This window comes from Elephantulus edwardii, unplaced genomic scaffold (genome assembly GCF_000299155.1).
Source record: "Elephantulus edwardii isolate Elephantulus edwardi_28Jun2011 unplaced genomic scaffold, EleEdw1.0 scaffold00115, whole genome shotgun sequence".
Classification (NCBI taxonomy): Eukaryota; Metazoa; Chordata; class Mammalia; order Macroscelidea; family Macroscelididae; genus Elephantulus; species Elephantulus edwardii.
In genome coordinates, this window is record NW_006399865.1 from 1,781,646 (window position 1) to 1,802,117 (window position 20,472).

At 43.9% G+C, this 20,472-nt stretch overlaps 1 protein-coding gene across 1 annotated transcript in view; it reads left to right on the forward strand.

Annotated features, from left to right (window-relative positions):
* The first annotated feature begins 8,284 nt into the window (after positions 1–8,284).
* The window catches only part of TBL1X (transducin (beta)-like 1X-linked), a 48,705-nt gene continuing 36,517 nt past the window's right edge, over positions 8,285–20,472 (forward strand). Inside the window, exon 1 of the mRNA XM_006892355.1 lies at positions 8,285–8,363. Within this exon, the coding sequence (XP_006892417.1) occupies positions 8,306–8,363 (58 nt within the window). The 5' untranslated portion in view covers positions 8,285–8,305. The remainder of the gene's footprint in view (positions 8,364–20,472) is intronic.

Below are 20,472 nucleotides of genomic sequence, written 5' to 3' on the forward strand. Positions count from 1 at the left end.
CACTCATGCTGATTATTCCTGCAAGCACTACTAGGTTTCCATGACTGTGAAAACAGTTCGTTCGTTCCTCCATGTTGTGTAATGTTTTACAAGTTCATTTTTTTCAGTGCTGGGTAATATTCCATTGTGTGAATGTACCATAGTTGTTTCTCCCCATTTGTGTGTTGATGGGCACTTGGGTTGCTTCCATCTCTTTGCTATTGTGAATAATGCTGCAATAAACATGAGTGTGCATACATCTGTTTGAACCATAGCTCTGGTTTAAGGTACATTCCTAGTAGTGGAATTGCTGGGTCTAGTGGTATTTATTAGTTACAACTTTTTAAGAAAGTGCCAGACTGTCTTCCATAGTGGCAATACCATTTTACATTCCCACTAACGCTCAATAAGAGTTCTAGTCTTTCCACAACCCTGCCAGCATTTGTTATTTTTATGCCCCATTTAACTTCGCTGTTGTTGCTGGTGTGCACCTTGGTCTTTTAGCTGAAATAATTGCTCTTCAGGACTAAGGAGAGGTCCCTGACAGCAGACCTCATCCGTGCAATGTGTCCCCTGGTATCATGGGTTTTGATTATGGATCCAAGTAAGAATAAATCATTGATAACGTTTGCTATTTTAATGTTGAGATGAAATCATATTGAAGACTGTAGTCCTTGATCTTCTTCAAAAAAGCACTTCAGGTCCTCTTCACTTTGAGGAAGCAAGATTGTGTCATCTGTATCATGCAGATTGTGGAGGAGACTTCTTATAATCCAGATGCCACATTCGTCTTCATGAAGTCCAGCTTCTCAAGTGATTTGCTCAACGTACAGATCTTAGCTATTGTTATATACCATTGAGTTGACGACAACTCATAGCAACTGTATGCACAGTAACTCTGAACCCTGCCTTATTCTGAGCCAGTCTCACTGTCTCCAGCACATTTCACCCCATTACCCCAATTACTGTGTCTGTCTGTCTCATCTAGGGTTTTCCCTCTCCTGCACTGTTCTTCCACCTTTCCAAGCATGATTTCCTCCTCCAAGGACTCATCCATCCTGGCAACATAAAGTATATGAGATGGAGCTTCAAAATCCTTGCTTCCAAAGAACAACTTCTCTCCAGGACATTATCTAGTTGTTCTGTTGGCAGTCCGTGGTGTATGTTCAATACTGTTGTCCAGCACCACAACTCAAAGGCATCGATTCTTCTTCTGTCATCCTTATTTATTTTCCAGCTTTTTCTAATGCTTGGCAAATAATTGTGAAGACCATGGCCTGGATCAGGTGCACCTTAGTGTCTGTACTGATATAATTGTTCTTCAGTACTCTGGAGAGGTCCTTGACAACAGATCTTTTTCTAATACAGTTCATCTTTTGATCTCCTGTCTGCTGATACCAAGAGTGTTGATTGTGGAACCGAGCAAGCTGAAATTATTAACAATGTCAGTCTCTCTCTTTTTTTTTTAATGTGTGTACCATCAAATTGGATCTGACTGGTACAGGAGGCGATTGTTCCTCCTTCTTCAGCAGAGCATCTGGCGGATTTGAACCCTGCACCTCTGGGATTGCAGTGCAGTTTCCTGCCACTAGGCCACCAGAGCTCGCCCAATGTCAGTCTCTTCTGTTCTCTATAACGGTGCTGCTAATTGGCCCAGTAGAGAGAATCTTTGTTTTCTTGATCTTGAGCTTCAATCCATATTGAAGACTGCAGTTTAGAGAGATGCAAATCAAAACAATAATGAGATACCATCTCACACTAGCAACAATAGCAAAATTCAGTGGGATAGCTAACAACAAATACTGGAAAGGATGCAGAGAGATCAGAGATCTCATACACTGCTAGAAGGGATGTAAAATTGCACAATCCCTATGGAAGATGGTCTGTCACTTTCTCAAAAAGTTGGAAGTAGAAATACTATTTAACCCAGCTGTCCACTGCTGTCCCACTACTGGCAATATACCCTGAAGAAACAAGAGCCATGACACAAACAGATGCATGCACACCCATGTAATTTATTGCAGCAGTATTTACAATAGCAAAGAGATGGAAGCAGCCCAAGTGCCCAACAATGAACAATTGGATAGGAAAAATAGTGATACATTCACACAGTGGAATATTATGCAGCACTGAAAAACAACCAGCTTGTAAAACACCACACACCATGGATGAGTCTGGAAGACATTATGCTCAGTGAAATATCTCATTCACAGAAGGGCAAATACTACCAAGACTGCTATTATAAAAATGTAAGGGGCATGGTGAAGGGGTGGGTATGTGGGGGGAAAACTGGATACATAATGAACCCTATTCTGGAATAGGTGAAGGGAAATACTATCGGGAATGAATGTATGTAGACATCATTTATATGAGAAGTAACAAGCTGAAACCAGACATGAATTACAGTATGAACTGGGGGAGAGGGGGAAGGAAGACATCTGTCAGTCAGTGAAGGGAAAGCTATCCTTTCTGTAAACTTGCACTAACATTACAATAAAATTTTTTTTTAAATAACACACACATGATATTCCTGTTGTATGCCATCCAGTACATTCTGACTTACTGTGACCCGCGTGCCAGAGGAAACGTGCCCTCCAGCGTTCCCTCAGCTGTCATCTTTATGGGAACAGATGATCAGCTCTTTCTCCCACAGAGCCTGGGTGGATGAGTTCCAGCTGACACTGTGCGCCAGCAGACTCCTCAGGCCACCGCGCTGCTGCCGCTTTCATGCATTTCCCCTCTTGACTTTTTCCTGTGTGTGGTGGGGATGGTGCATGCTGGCCTTCTGCTTTGTTTTGTCATGGCCTTTTGTCTCTGCCATTTGAGATGCGATCCTGGCAGCTGTGACTACATAGCTTTGGAAGTTCGCCCTTAAATGCTTTAAGACCACACAGACCTTAGTGTGTGTCGGACAGCACAATGTCATGGCCTGGCTCCCCCAAGATCTAAGCTGATGATGGTTTCTACACCACCTTTACAAACCTTTAAGATCCTGATCATAAGAGAGGTAGCATGGCCACTGTTCAGGGTTGTGACAGGAGAGGAATATCACAGCGAGCAGCAAGCCCTGTACCTCACACCCGGAATCCCATCCTTGTGCCACACAGTCCTCTCAAAGCATTTGAACTCCCATATGCACTTCAGCTTGGGAGCTCTGGTGGCCTAGTGGCAAGAAGCTGTGCTGCAATCCCAAAGGCATGCAGTTTGAGGCCACCAGCTGCTCAGTGGGAGAATGGACAGTCTCCTCCCGTGTGATTAACTGTCTCTCAAAACCCATCAGCGGGTCAGCTGTGGGTTGGTTCCAACTCTATGGTTCCCAACAATAACATGCACTTCAGCTGTGCTGCTGGCAAAGAATACTGTCTACTTCGTGCTGCCAAGAGAACGAACAAACCAGTGTTATGAGATACACAAGCAGAACGCCCCCTAGCAGCTAGGCTTCACGGCTTCAGCTCACTTTGGGCATTTCATACGGAAGGACCTGATGGGGAAGTACATCATGGTTGGTAAATTGGGGGGGGGGAACAACAGAAATGAGGAAAAGTCTCAGTAAGATCAATTGACACAGCATTCAGAGCAGTGGTCGCACAAGATAGTGTAGGGCCAGGCTCCCGTCCTCTCTGGGATGTGAAGATGCTGTGAGCTGGAGCCTGTCTAATGGCAATTCACAACAGCATGTATTTACTATCATTTACTTAATCATGCTGTCACTGGTCAGTAATATGTTCCAAAAGCTGCGTACGGGCTTAATTAAAATTTCATAGCAGGAGGAGAGATGCAAAATGATAAAACCTCAGTGTGCGAGTGTGGAAACTCCATGGAAACGTGTCTACCAAGGGTGGCCTTGCTCATATTCCAGATACAACACTGGTGCCCTAGCGACCTGGCTTCCAGCATCACAGCCACATACAAACCACGCCGACAGACATGCTAACAGATGGTTGGTGACTTGCGTGTTGCCAAGTGATGAAAATCCAAGACCTTCAGTATGGATTACACCTCAACATAACAACTCAGCTCATTGCCTCTGAGATAAAACCGACTCATAACTGACCCTCCTGCAGATTTTTGGAAATTTTAAAATGCACAGGACGAGATTGCCTATTTTTCTCCCAAAGAGGCATTCACTGGTGGATTTGAACTGCCAAAGAGCTGCCTTCTTCAGGTTAGCAGCACAATTCCCTACAGACTACGCCACCAGAATGCACTCAACAGGAAAGAAAACAAGAGTCCTTACAACGGAACCAATAATAACTGAACCCTGATAAACAGAAGATTGAAATTGGTGGTGATTTCCTCTCACTTGGATTTCCTTTTTCTTGGATCCGCAACTGACACCCATGCAAGCAGCAGTCAAGAAAACAGAAGATGCATCGCATTGAGCAAATCTGCTCCTTCCCCCTTTAAGTGCTCAAGAGCACAGATGTCACTTGTAAAGATTATGACGTGTGCCCAGCCCAAGTGATGATGTTTACAGTTGTCTCATAGGCATGAGACAGCTGGACAATGAATAAAGAAGGCTGAAAAAGATTTGATGTCTTTGAATTCTGGTGTTGAAAAAGAAGACTGACTGTACCACGGACTGACAGAAAAAGAAACAAATCTACCTGGGAAGTCCAGCTCCTTAGAAGCAAGGATGGCAAGACTTGAGTAATTAATTAGTATACTTTGGACATGTTTTCAGGAGGGGCCAGTCCTTGAAGAAGGGCATCATGCTTGGCAAAGTAGAGGGTCAGCACAAGAGAAGAAAACCTTCAAGCAGATGGAGTGACAGTGGCCACGAGCACAGCAGTGATTGCGAGGATGGTGCAGGACCAGCGATAGTAGAAAGGTGGATTCTGATGAAAATATGTAAGTGAATGTTCAGATGTTTGGCTGCTGATTGTTAAATAAAGGTAGACTTAGCCCCTGTTTTAATAGAGAAAAGCACTATAGAGCAAGCCTTCTTGGAGGAAGGAGCTGGTGCTTCTTGCAAGGGCTTCAGGGGGACTTGTCCTCTAAGGAACGGAACACAGAGAGGGGAAGAGGGCTTTTTGTGGTGGATTCATTTCCAGCCAGCCTTCCAGCTGCTCTGGCTCATACCCCTAAGACCGGTTGAAACTCGTCCCCAAGACCCCAGCCTCTTCCAAATGCTTCGCTTAAGCTCTGGATTCTTTCAGCACAAGAGTCAACAGGTTTGCAGGCAAACAACCTTACTCCCTTAACAGGACAAAAGGACTGCTTTCAGAGATCAGAAAAGCTCCTTTAGGAATACCAAACCCCACCGCCATGGAGTGGATTTGCCCTCACATGGACAGTGGAGGGCAGGGTATCAAGGCCCTGTAAGGTTTCCAAGGCCGTCATCCTCAGGGAAGCAGACAGGCTCAGCTTTCTCCCTCAGAGCCGTTGATGGGTTCAGATGGCCAACGTCTGACTCAGTCACTGCAGCCAGGGCTCCCTCTGTTGATAATGGGGTGTGTGGTGGTGTGCTGCAATCCCAAAAGCACAGGGTTTGAATCCACCAGCTGCTCCTCGAGAGAAAAATGAGCAGCTTCCTCCCGTGGGATTTAAAGCCTCTGAAAATCCCCCAGAGGGTTGGCTATGGCTTGGTTCTGACTCAGTGGTACTCAGCAACATCCATTGCCTTAGATCTGACAACAAGCCTTGGTGGGAACATGCAAGTAAAGTGAATCTTTGAGGCTCCACCCTTAGGTCGCCTAGGGGTATGGCTTCTAGCTGCCCCAACTGTGCACGTTTGGTTTGCCATTCATCAGTGTCTCCATTATCAACAGCTATGAGACCAACGTGAGAGAGCTCTCAGACTGTAGGCAGACTGTAACAGGTGTATCTTGATGGAGCCAGGGCTAGAGCTCTTGAAATGGGAACCTCAATGCCAGGAAAGAAGAGAAAACAGAGAAAGCAACACACATCCTTCGGGGGCTATTGACTGATAAACTGCTGGGTTAATTGAGGAACTATATCTTACTGTTCTGCAGAGGCTTCTTGTATTTGTGTTGCTGGACTGCATCTGGACTTTGACTGTGATCTATCCTTTGCCTTCCCTGCCCTCCTCAACCTCTTTCCCTAATAAACCCCACAACTGTAAGGGGGAAAAATTGATAAAGTCTGTGTGGTAATTTGCAATGAGTATGAGTCAGACCCAGTAGTTAGTAGAAGTTGGTGCAGAAGCGTGAGGGACCATGCCTGACCTTACAGAAATCAGTTTTATACTGTGGATATTGTTGATGGGGCAGTTCCCTCTTGGGGAGTTAGTAGAGGTCAGACTCAGTGGTCTCCACACTGTCCTTGTTGATACTGCTTCTTTTACAGGGGATCTTATTAAAAAGGAACTATTTCCCTCAAAGAATGAAATTCTTATATTATCTCCCCTCTCCTTAAACTACGGAGCACTGGTGGTTTAGTGCTAAAGAATTGCACTGTCAGTACAAAGGGATACAATTCAAATCCACCTTGAGAGAAAGATAGATGATCTTCTCCCATGCAACACGCTGCCTCGGAAAATCTACTGAGGGTCACTTCCGACTGAGGGAGCGCAGCCACAAGCACCACCCCCTTAAATTAGGAAGGAGAGCACTCCCTTTAACCCATGTGCACTGTAAGTGTTAACTGTTTCAAAACCCATCACTCCTCTAGAGTGGTGGTGCCTATTAATTTTGACTTGGGACAACCCTAAGTGACAGAGTAGAACTGTCCCATCCAGTTCTTCCTGGTTCAGAAATGTACACATACCATTGAACAAAAGACATTCATAGACTTGCTGGATGCAGAGTCAATTCTGACTCAACAGTACACAACAACAACAATTACCTATAGATTAAAGATTTATTTGGGAGGCAGGATTTTACAAAGAGGAGTTTGGCATCAAGACTGGAGGAAGATTTATCAACAAACTTGCTTGCTGAAACTGAGGAGAACCTGAAGTGCTGGCTGTGGAAGGTCAAGGACTGTAGTCTTCAATATGGACTGAAGCTTTACATCAAGAAGGCAAAGATTCTCACCACTGGGCCAAATGGGCAGCACCACAACAGATGGAGAAGAAACTGAGATTGTTAAGAATTTCAGCTTCCTTGGTTCCACAATCAACACCCTTGGCACCAGCAGTCAGGAAATCAAAAGATGAATTGCATTAAAAAAAAGGTTCCTGTTATCAGGGACCTTTCCAGAGTGCTAAAAAGCAACAATGTCAGTCTAGAGACTAAGATGCACCTGATCCAGGCCATGATCTTTGCAATTACTTGCTACACATCAGAGAATTGGACAGTAAAGAAGGATGGGGGGGGGGAAATTATGCCTTTGAGTTGTGGTGCAGGAGAAGAGTATTGAAAATACCATGATCTGCCAAGGGAACAAACAGGTCTGTTCTAGCAAGGGTGAGGCCGGGTTGCTCTTTGGAGACAAGAATTGTAAAGCTCTGTTTCACATACTTTGAGTACGTGGCCAGGAGGGACCAGTCCTTGGAGGAGGACGTCATACTTGGAAGAGTGGAGGGACGGCGCAGGAAAGGATGATCCCAGATGAGATGGATTGATATAGTAACTCGGACAATGGGGTTAGATGTGTCAGAGACAGTGAGACTGGCTCAAGACAGGGCAGGGTTCAGAGCCATTTCTTGTGCATAGGGTCACTATGAGTGATTCAACAAAATATAGTTATGTGACATAAATCAGACATTATCTACCTTTCTTTGGGAGCTCTGGTGGCGTAGTCCATAGGGAGTTGTGCTGCTAAACCAGAGGCAGCACCGTGGGAGAAAGATGGGCAGTCTCCTTCTATGTGATTTACAGCCTCTGAGAACCCACTGGAGGGTGTCAACGGCAATGAGTTTCATGACATTTACCTTCCTTCGTGTGTATAACTTCCTGTGTATTATTAACTTCCGTCGTTTCTAAATGGAATGCAGTAAAATCTATTTTGAGTCCTGGTGGCTTGGCGGTTACAGTGTTTGCCTGCGAATTTGAAGATTGGCTGTTAGAACCCAATAGCTACTTTGCAGGAAAAAGTTGTGCCAGTCTGCTTCTGTAAAAAATTATGTTTTTTATTGTTTTTTAATGGATGCAGTTTTTTAAAAAGAGATCTAGAACATATAATTATATATAATTTTTTTATTTTTAGGTTTTTTATTTTATACTGGTTTTACTCATCTCTCCCTTCGCTCATCAAATTGTGTGACCTTTTGATTGTTTATTTATATTATATATAATTATGTTTATATATATAAATTTATAGGCAGTAGTTAACACTTTTTGCTGGTTATTTTTTTTCTCCCCTTCACACAGAGGGTGGCCCTCAGGTTGCAAAGAACTCAACGGCGAGTGGTGAGGCTAAGATGAGCATAACCAGTGATGAGGTGAACTTTTTGGTGTATCGGTATCTCCAGGAATCAGGTAAGTGGCAAGAAATTATCTTCAGCATGATATGTGCACATGCACAGCCATTGGCTAGAAAGCAAGATATGTGGCTATTTTATCTGGTTATTGTTGAAAAACATAAACAGAAAATACACCTATTCGGCACTTTGTACATACACTATTCCATGATCTTGATTAGACTCAGTTATGCAACCATTCTCGCCCTTCTTTTCCCACTTGTTCCCCCAAACACCTACAATTAACATAATTCACTATCCCCTAAAGTTACTAATATCCGAATTGCTGTTGTCAATTTGAATCCATATAGATAGCTCTTAAAAGAGCACAAGGCAGACTTCTTTACTAATTAAGTGAGATTATCATTTGGTTTAAAGAAGACTTCAAGATCATTTTTAGTTTAGGTTTAAAGATTTTTTTTTAAACTTAACTTTCCGAGATTCACCCGGTTTCCGTGGCTCAAGAAAGCCAGGGATCCATGACAATTTATAATTCTGTTCTGCATTGCTCTCGTTCTTAATAAAATCAAAACTTCAAGCTGGTTCTTCCTGGTTCAGTCATGGCTGATAAAGTAAAAACAGAACTGGCTCAAATTTGTAAAATTTGGGTCTACTAGACTGGGAAAATGTACAGATTGATGCCTGCTTAGAATCTCTCTCTTAGGAAAGAATGGCACTATGCACATTAAATATCAGCTCAGTCTCTTTGCCAGCGGAGTTGGAAGTAGCCATATCCCACTCCGAGACGGCAGCTGGCCACTTGACTTTCAGTGCTTGTCATTTTCTACAGGCCTAGAATAATCCATTCTCCCAATAATCAGGCTCCAGAGAGGGTTCTTTATGCCCCTTCTTAGTCTCTCATTCTTGGTGTTTGACCCATAATTTTTCTTTTCCTGGTTATTATTTAATACACCCACATTTTACAAATATTGACCTATTCTGATTTCACTGAGGTGACCATAACTGAACTGACTCAAAGCCCTGATCAAAACTTTGAACAATAGTAGCTGGACCCTATCTAGTTCTGCTGGTCTTATGGTAGGAGCAATATTATTAGGACTGTTCAAAGAAAGGAGAGCAGGTTCTAGATGGTCCCATCTGAGGAATGGAATCCCAGAGACTGGTTTTTCCTCACATGAAATCTTTGTTCAGTTCTGTATGCTTGGCTTGGTTCAGAGGGGGAGGGCGTTTGTGGACTGGTGTACAAGCCGTTAGCACCAGTGTGTGGATTGATCTCTGACATGCACTGATGGAGCCCTCCACTCATCCCTCCTAAATGGGCCCTGGGAAATTGTCTGAAGCCCAGGGAGAGTTCTAGTTGCTTTCAGCACCATGGAATGTGGCCAAATGGATTAGGTTCGGGTAAGTAATGAAGGAGCCAAGTAAGCACATGTGTGTCATGTTGACAGCTTGCTTGTGACAGCTGCCTTTCTTGGGGGGCAGGGCCTGGCTCTGACATTGGCCAGGGGCATTCTAGGAATAAGTCTTGTGACATAGCTGAGCCTTGGCTCGCTCTTTACAGAGCACTGGAGTTGCTGCAGACAGTAGGCCCTAAATGTAGTTAGGGGCTCGTGCTTTTAAAAGTACGGTCATTTCTCAGGTTATGAATGTTGAACTTACAGATAGTAAAGGTCCTTTCCCTTTAGTGTTTTGTAAATGTGCTTTCACTTTAGCACTGAGCCCTGTATATTGTAAACTAACAGCTCTCCCTTCTCAGCTCCTTATTTCTGTGGCGATATTAGATTGGATGCCACCAGAACACAGCAGGTTATTCTTAGTTGCTCTCAAATTAACCCCATGTGTGTCAAAATAGAACTGTGTTCTATAGAATTTTAATTGTTTTATTTTTCCTGTATAGTCTTTACAGAACCTCTAGGTGGGTTTGAACTACTAACTTCTCAGTTAGTTGTCAGGCACTCAACCATTTGTGCCACCCAGGGATTCCTTGAACATAGTATAAATGATAGTTATAAAAGTTCAAATCTATAATCAAAACCCACCACTCGTCTGTCAGCTTGCCGTACTGTGGTGGCTTGTGTGTTGCTATGATGCTGGAAGCTATACCACCAGTATTTCAAATACTAATGGGTTTACCCATGGTGGACAGGTTTCAGTGGAGCTTCCAGATTAAGACAGACTAGGAAGCAGGATTGGCCATCCACTTCTGAAATATTGAGCCGATGAAAATTCAGTGAATAGCAGTGGAACATTGTCTGACTTAGTGCCAAAAGATAAAGCCCTCAAATCAGAAGGCCCTCGTAATAGAACTGGGGAAGAGCTATGATATTTTTCCATTGCTTTAAAGGCATATGAAAGCTGGATAGTGAATAATGGAGACCAAAAGATTGATGCCTTTGAATTGTGGTGTTGATGAAGAATATTAAGTCATATGCATATATGTCATAATCATACATGCATGCCATAGTACATGCATATGGCGCTCTGGTGACAGAATGGTAAGAAGCGGTGCTGCAATACCAAAGGCACATGGTTCAAATCCACCTGCTGCTCCATAGGAGAAGGATGGGCAATTTCCTCCTGTGTCATTAAAAGCCTCTGAAAACCCACTGGAGGGTCAGCTTTGGGTTGGTTCTGACTCGACGGTACACAACAACATGGATTGCAATATTATTAATATCACATGCAAGCGAAATACTGTTGAAGATAATTAAAATAAAAAAAAACAACAACTAGAACAGTATGTAGATAGGGAACTACCAGACGTTCAAGCAGGATTTAGAAGAGGCCATGGCACCAAGGATATCACTACTGATATCAGATGGATCCTGACTGAGAGTAAAGAATACCACCAGAAGGATGTATGTTTATGCTTTATTGACTATGCAAAGGCATTTGACTGTGGATCATAATAAGTTATGACTAACACTGAGAAGAATGGGAATCCCAGAGCACTTAATTGTGTTCATGGGAAACCTAGATCAGGAGGCTGTTGTGCAAACAGAGCAAGGAAACACTACATGGTTTAAAATTAGAAAGGGAATGTGTTAGGGTTGTATTCTCTCTTCATGCTTATTTAATCTGTATGCTGAGCAAATTATTTGAGAAGCTGGACTCTATGAAGAGGAATATAGCATAAGAATAAGAAGGAGACTCATCAAAAACCTGCATTATGCAGATGATACAGCCTTGCTTGCTGAAAGTGAGGAGGACTTGAAGCATTTGTTGCAGAGGATCAAAGAAGACAGCCTTCAATATGGATTGCACTTAAGTGTCAAGAAAACAAAGATTCTTACTACTGGACTGATAGACAACATTAGGATAGATGGAGAAAAGGTCAAAACTGTCAATAAATTCATCTTGCTTCTCTCCACAATTAACATCCTTGGTACCAGCAGTCAGGAGATCAGGAGACGTTGCACTGGGAAAGTCTGCAGTTAGGTACCTCTCCTAATTATTGAGAAGTAATGATGTCAGTTTGAGGACTAAGGGTCATTTGATTCAGGCTGTGGTCTTTTAGTCACTCACTATGCATCTGAGAGGTGACCAGTGAGTAAGGATGACAGAAGAATTGATGCCTTTAAGCTGTGGTGTTGGAGAAGAGCACCGAACATCCCGTGAACTGCCAAAAGAACAAATAGATATGTCTTGAAGAAGATACATCCAGAGAGCTATTTTGAGGCAGTGTTGATGAGGCTTTGCCTCATGTTGCTATGAAGGGGCTATTAGAGAGGGCCATGGTACTTGGAAAGGTAGAGGGTCAGTGAAGGAGAGGAAGGCCCTCAACCAGGTGGATTGACACAGTGACTGCCACAATGGGCTCTAATGTGTCAGGAAGTGTGAGGATAGGACAGGGTTCAGATTTCTTGTTCATAGGGTCGCTGTGGGTCTTACTTGACAGCAGCTAATAACAACAACGTGGATTGCCAAAAGAACAAACAAATTTATCTTGGAGCAAGTAGAGCCTGACTGTTCCCTAGAAGCGAGGGTGGTGGGACTTCATCTGATGTACTTTGGGCATGTTATCAGGAAGGACCCGTTTCTGGAGAAAGACATCATGCTTAGTAGAGAAAGAGAAGACCTTCAGATAGGGATTGGCACAGTGACTACAACAGTGGACTTCCAGCAGAGCCGAAATTGTGAAGGTGGCACGGGGTCGGCAGCATTTTATTTCAGCTGTGGGATGCTTCACTGTAAGTAGGACCCCACTTGATGACACATAATCATAGCAGCATAATGTATAAATACAATGTTGTATATAAAAAATATATATACCTCACGTAAATAAGGAACTACTGAAAACCCTACTTTATCACTTTAACCTCAGAACATACAGAAGTCACTCACCCAAAGTACAGTACTTACCTATTTCAGAATGGATTTGAATGAATTTGAATTCTGCTCCTCATTTCTCTCCCATTCATCCTGTGACCAGGTATCATAGCCCCAGTCAAAACAGTCAGTGGTTTTAGCTGGGCACCGTCTAGTTCTTCTGGTATCAGAGTACATGATCTGTGGCTCTTGTAGACTTGTTCCTTCTCTGTGCTTTTGTTACCTTCTTACTGTTTTGTTCCTGGTGACTAGCGAGCTGTAGCTTACATGGCTGCTTGCAAGCTTTTAGAACTCCATATGCTTCTCAGTTCACTAGGATGCTGATCCTGATTTTTGGGAACTGTCTTATGCGAATTGATTGAGTTTTCCCATAAGTCTGTGGTCCCTAAGCTTTCAAACCTAGAAAACCATTAATAGGAGGTGTTTGGATATGTCTGAGGATTGCCTGTATTTGTGTCTTTAATACGTGGTTTCCTAGACCTATTTACAAGCATTTGTAAGTACAGGATGACAGTGGGGTGTTTTGTGTTTGTTTACTTTTATAGATATTTCTGTCTCTTCCCATATATGTCCGCCCATGACTGTGCTCAGATTTTCCAGTTTGCTTGTCCTCATCCAGAAGCGTCACTTGTTTTAACTTTGCTTGTGTGGTACTCACTACATCCACAATTGGTACCACTTTTCCCATCCCCAGAAATAGCAAGTCTGTGCTATAAGCCTACTTCCCTTGCCCATCTCTGTATCCAGGTAACCAGTTGAGCACTGGTCTCTGTAGATTTGTCTACTCTTGTTGTGTTATAAAAGAGAGACCATGCAATATTTGTCCTTGTATACTTCACTGACTTCACTTAGCAGTGTATAGTAGCCCTCAAGGCAACTGGCTTGTTTTTTTTAATATTTTTTACCCTATTTTCCTCTCACTCCTACTATTCTGAGCTTAACTACTTCAGTAATCTTTATTACTAAATTATTTTTTAAAGGAATACTACTTGATTGTGTTTTGGTGAAGGTGTTACACATTCTGCAAATTGCTATTCAAGTTGTATTGTACTTGACTAGTCATTGTTGTACTGCTAGCATTCTAGGCACATTCTTTGCAATGCGTGAACATTCTCATTATTTCTCTTCTGGATATTCCATTTCTATTTGATTTCCTTGCCCTCATACCTCCCCATCTTTGTTTTAAAGTCATTCTTGACCATTTGGTCTCATGGATGATTTTTAAAGGACACCCAACACTTAGGTGTTATTCTTTATTTTTTGATCCTGTTTGCTCTTCAGTTTCAAGGTGACCTCGGGTTGAGCCCATTTTAAAGACATACACAGTTTGTGTGTCCACCTTTCAAGCTGAGTACCATTTAAATTGTTTACAGTTTTTTTTTAATTACATATAAAGCTGCCAGAGACATTTGCTGGCAAGGATTCTGTGGGAACATCGATTACCTTCCTCTGGCGTGAACACCTAGGCTTGAGCTCTAACTAGACTGCGTGGTAAGTGTGGGGTTTGACTTTTTAGGAAGCGACTGCCTCCTTTTCATCTAACTCAGCAACAAAGCACTTAATAAACCTCAGTGGTCTTATAGATTGATTGCAGTTGCCAAGCTAATTTGTCCCCTTAGTGCATGGCACACTGGGAAGGAGGGAGGCGATCAGCCCAGCACATTTATCTGCAGGATACCAATGCACTTCCTCTCTCTCTGTGAGCTTATGTGGGAGTCCCGGTCTCCCGCCATGAAGCTGACTCAAATCTTCTGAGTCGGAGTGTCCTGGTTCTAGAACACTCTCCTTTGCCATTGTTGTGGGTTCAGCCTTCTGCTTTAACTAAAAGCTTAGGAGCGTAGCTAGGTGTCCCGAGGATAGGCTAGTGACTGCCAGTCTCTGCAGGCGACTAGGGAGCAAATAGGGACACTCCTTGCATTTGCCCACCTACCCGAGATTATCAGGTGGCCGAAAACCTGGTGATTGATCACTGTCCCCATCTTGCATTCTGTGAGTGGAGTTCAACACACCACCAGGAGGAAGCTGCTCACCCAGCCATGTGATGCTGGTGCCAAGGAAGAAGCAGTGCCAAATCCAATTTCACTCCACTTTTGCCAGGTATAAGTGTTTTACCAGTAGCTATGTGTCACCAGTGGCTATGATTCTAATGCTATTCTAGTTTTAAGTATTTTATCTAGTAAAAGCTTGCTAGCGAAGTAGTGTCAGTGTTTGCCTGCTAACCATAGGCCAGCAGTTGGATTCCACCAGCTGCACTGGGGAGAAAGCTATGATATTCTGCTTTCATAAGGATGTCCAGCCTTGGCGCCCCTTTCGAGCAGATGCGTTCTGTCTTTATGAGCTGCTATGAGTCCAGATTTACTCAACAACATTGGAGATTTTCTTTAATCATGATGATAAATGATAAAAATGACTTTCTCATTTATCCTAGCTTGCTAAGTAAAATACCTGACAACCTTATTCATTGTTAGGATGTAAAACTGTGATTAGAAGCTTCTTCTGTGCTGGAACTTGTTTCCTGATTGGCCTTGATTTGTAGTCAAAAGGCCAATGTTCTTTGTGCTTCTTGTGCTTCTACTAAAATCACCTCACAGGACCTGAGAGGTCAAGGCTATTAGTCCAAATGTCTGCACGTGAGAGAGACTCAGTTTTACTAAGATCTATCCATATATGGGGTTAAATGGCATAGATTAGACATATGCACTGGGAGCCTTGGTGACACAGTGGTTAAGTGCTTGAGTGCTAACTGAACAGTCAGCAGTTGGAACGCCCCAACCACTCAGCAGGAGAAAGACCCCAGCACTACAGACCCCAGGGCGCAGATCCACTCTGTCCTTCATGATCGCCAAGTTGGAAGGTCCTCAGCAGAAACTGGTTTATAGAACCAGTTTGCCTGGCCTTTCTTCTGAGGCACAAATACTCAGGCCCAAACCACCATCCAGTACAAATAATTTGCACCACCTAGACCTGCTTTGAGTGTGGGGGTCGTTACACAAATCTACCTCTAGGATGAAATGGCATACAAGCAGCACTGGTGGTGCAGTGGTTAAGTGCTCAGCTTCTGACTGAAAGGGAGGCTCCATTAGCGCCGACAGCCTTGGAAACCCTCTGGGGCAGCTCTGCTCTGTCCTGCAGGACTGATGTTGTTGCTGTTGTTGTGTACCAGCAAGTCAAAGTCAACCCATAGTTGACCCTCCAGTGAGTTTTCAGAGGCAGTAAATCACATAGGAGGAGATTGTCCATCCTTCTCCAATGGAGCAGCTGGTGGCCTCGAACCATGTGCCTTTGGAATTGCAGCTTTTTACCACTAGGCCATCAGAGCTCCCCTTTGCAGCATTATTATGAGGTGAAAATGGCTTGATGACAACAAGTCTGAGTAGCGCAGGGGAACATAGGTGACAACAGAGCAAAATTTGCATTCAGGAGTGTACCGAGGCCCTTTTCCATAATCTCCTGCCACTCTTGGGACATCACCTTAAGAGGACACTGGAGGGGGCAATGGGACGTGACTGTATAACAGTAAAAGAACTTTTTGCCCAAAGAAAAAAGCAAACTGGGGGGAGGAATGGCAAGGAGGAAAAAGTGCAACAATGAATGAATGGAAATTCAAGTTCTTCATAAACTTTCATTAAAATCTCATTTTAACAAAGAAAAAAAAAGAGGATGCTGGGTGATGGGTACATGAAACTCTATCCTAGTTTTGTACCTTTCTTCGAGTCCCTAATCAGTTTAGAATGCAAAGTTGAAAGATCCAACCTAATCATAATCATTTTAGGCTCCAGTGCCTGGGAACGTTGGGGTGTGGTAGAGAGAAGGTGGTCAGCATCACAGACGAAGTAGATATTGTCATTAAATGAAGCAGGTTGTTAGCCCCTGCAGGGAGTGCAGCTTCAGTGGGGGTGTAATGAATTCACGCAGCAGCCACATTCAGAGCGCATGGCTGCACGCACATTCCAGGGCTTTGGGAAACAGGAATAATGAAAAGCCATGGGAGATGAGTACTCTTGTTTTATGGATGTACCTCAAGGTTTTGTATCCTTAGAAGTTACTATGTTGTGTTTTTTCCCTACATTTGACTTACCCATTGGTATTTGGTACTGGCATGTTGATTGCAACTTATTGCAACCCCATTATGTGCAATAAATATAATAGAGTGCTGCTGATCCTGTGCCGTCTTCACAATGCTGTCTTTGAGCTCATTGTTACAGCCATTATATCAAGTCATCTTGTTGAAGGCCTTTGTCTTTTCACTGACCCTCTACCAAGCATGATGTCCTTCTCCAGGGACTGGCCCCTCCTCATAATGTGCCCAAAGGAGGTGAGACAGAGGAGTGCAACATCCTTCCTTCTAGACAGATTTATTCATTCCTGTGTGTGTGTGTGTGGGGTTACTCAATATTCTTTGCCAAGAGCAAAATTCAAAAGCATCATTTTTCTTTTTATTTTCCTTATCCTTTGTCAGGCTTTTGCAGGTATATGAGGTGATTGAAAATATCATGACTTGAGTCAGGCCTACCTTAATCGTCAAAATGACATCTTTGTTTTTTTAACACTTTATAGTGATCTTGTGCAGCAGATTTGTCCAGTGATAGACAGTGAAGAGATTGAGATTGTTAACAGCTTTAGTTGCTCAGCTCCACAATGAACACTCTTGGCACCAGCAGCCAGAAAAATCAAAAGACGAATTGCATTGGGAAAGTTTGCTGTCAGGGATCTCTTCAGAGTACTGACGAGCAGTGATGTCAGTCTGGAGACTAAGGGGCGCCTGATACAGGCCATAGTCTTTGCAGTTATGTACTATGCATCACAAATCTGGACTATGACTAGGAATGATAGAATTGCTCTCTTTGAGTTGTGGTGCTGAAGAAGAGTATAGAATATACCATGAACTGCTAAGAGAACAAACACGTTCATCCTGGAGAGGGTGAGACCAGACTGCTCCTTGGAGGCAAGGTTTCTGAAGCTCAGTCTGACATACTTTGGACAAGTTGCAAAGAGGAACCAGTCCTTGGAGAGGGACATTATTTTTGGGAGGGTGGAGGGACAGTGCAAGAGAGGAAGATCCTGAGTGAGATGGATTGACTCAGTGACAGGGGTGGAGGGGGTAGGTGTGTCAGAAATAATAAGGTTGGCACAGGACAGAGCAGGGTTCAGAGCTGTTGTACTTAGGGTTGCTATGAGTTGCAAGTGATTTGATGGCACATAACAACAACAACAAGATATTCTTTGATATCTTGACTGCTGCTTTAGTGAGTGTTGACTATGGGTCCATGTGAAAGGAAATACTTGGTAACTTTAATCTTTTTCCATTTTCTGTGATGTTTCTTACTGATACAGTTGTGAGGATGTTGTTTTCTTTCTGCTGAGTTTCTGTGGGCTGTTACGACAACGCACCACACACTAAAGGACTCAGAACAACAGAAATGGATTCCCTTATGATTCTGAAGGTTAACAATTCCAATTCAAGGCATGAGCAGAGCCACAGTCTCTGTGAGGGCTCTAGAGGATGATCTCTTCCAGGACTTCTGGCTTCTGGTGGCTCCAGGCAGTCCTTGGCTTGTGGTTGCATCCTTCCAATCTCTGCCTCCTGGGTCACGTGACTGTCTCTGCCTCCTGGGTCATGTGACTGTCTTTGCATGTTCCTCTTTTATAAAGACACCATTACTCTTGGCTTGGGAACTCCCCTACTCCAGTGTGACCCCACATTGAGCTAGTAAATAACACTTATTATTATTATTACCCTTTTTCCAAACAGGGTCACCTTCACAGGTGCCGGATGTTAGGACCGTAATGTAAATTTGTGAGAGGACACAATTCAGCCTAAACAGATAGGGCTCCCATTCACGCGGCAGGCTTCCTTCCTGGGTGGAAGGCTTAGAAACTGTTAGGATCAATCTGGAAGTTTCTGCTCTGGATAAGTGATCTGATTAGTTGAAGTGGAAGGTCCTCAATACACTACTGGAAGGACTGCAAGTGGCTGCAGCTCAGTGCCTGAGGCCACGCAGTCCCACTGCTGGCATTCGGAGCTGGACACTGGCGGGCTGTCCTTTGCTCTATAGGGTTTGGAGCAGTGTTCTTGGCTTCCACTCCAAACACGGCCCAGCTCTCCCTTACTTGAAAAGCACTGATGTAAATTATTCACTATGGCCTCTGGTTTTCTTCCAGCAAGTTGTTCCCGGTAAGTGGCTTTTCCGTGAGTTCAGATCTCCAGCTCCCATCTGTAGCTTATCTGTTCTCACTGCAGTGTTTATCTTCCTTCCGCTGCAGAGTTCAGACACGTTAGGAGCGAGCACTGTGCAGTCTAGACTCATACTCATTTGCTCTCTGGTCCTTTTTCCCTTGAGGAAGGGAAGGTCTGCATCTGTTAGCAGACAGGGAAACCATCTGGAGGGCTGGCTTTTCTTAGCACCTGGAGGGCAGGTGAGAGAGCCGGGGAGGGTGTCGTGGGGGGTTGCAGATCGTGGTGGCCTCAGAACCCACCAGCACCCTCCCCGTTGTAATCCCAGCCGCCAGCACATTCCCAGGTAGCTTTCTCCATGCTTCCTTGGACCTTAGAACGCCTTCTTATGCAAGACACGTTCGCTCTGATTCGGAGAAATCATTTTAATGGCTCAGCTATCTTAATTAAACAAAAGTTCAGAGCTCATTGTTCAGCTGAGTCTCCAAAAATATATTTTGACTACAGCGGCTCTTTTACATTGCTAATGTGTGTGTCTCTGGGTTGTTTTGGGTTTGGATTCTTTTTTAAAAAAAAATATGAAGTGCAGAATGGCAGGCATTTCTTAAGGACAGTGGCAGTCTTTGTTGTGAGAAAATATTCATTTTTACCAAATAATAAACAAACAAACAAAAAAACAGCACCCCACTGCAGTCATATCAATTCCACTTAATCCCCACCCCCACCCCCGTGGGGTTTCTGAGGCGGTCAATCATAGGGAAACAGACTGGCACGCCATTTTCCCCGAGGAGTGGTTAGTGGGTTCAAGCTGCAGCCTTTTTGGTTAGCAGCTCAACACTTAACCACTGTGCCCCCATGCATGAGTACGGAATAAGGAAGACCGGAAAAGAAAACTATAATCCGCTGCCATTTAAGTTGAGTCTAATGCATAGCGGCTGTCTGTCAGGTTTCCACAACGGTAAGTCTTTACGGGAAGAAGCTGCCCATCTTTGTCCTGCAGAGCAGCTGCTGAATTTGAACTGCCTACTTTCTGATTAGCAGCTTCATATATTGTGCGCTGTGCCGCCAGGGCTCCTTGATAATACATAAGGGAGACCCAAACAATCTTACCATAATACTCAAGGAAGAAAGTGTCTTTAAAGCAATATAAGACAGGAACAGGAGCATCTCCCATCGTGATACACTCTGTGCATCACACACCTTCTGTTACACACAATACATAACATCCAGTATAGTGCATTTGTGGTGGTGTGTCAAGGTGGTGTGTCAGTGGTGGCTCAGTGGTAAAATTCTCGCCTCCCACATGGGAGACCAGGGTTCTGTTCTTGGTCGGTGCAGCTCCTGCCAGTTGCCTGCCTGTGAGGGCTTGTGTGTTGCTGTGATGCTAAACAGGTTCATGCAACACTTGTGGATTCCAGTGTATGTTCTACTTCCAGAAAAACAGAGAACTTAAGGGAAGTGTGGAGGGGCAGGTCGTCAATTCTTCACGGTTCTCCTTTCTAGCCCAGTGGCCTTGAGGTCCTGGTGACCCCACAGATGTGGAAGTGTAGCTGGGCTCTGTAGGCTTTCCACTGGCTGGTTTGGGCAAGGACCTCACCCGGCCTATCTTCCAAGCTGCCTCTGAGTGGATGCCAGTCTTTTGGCTGTCATCCAAGTATGTTAA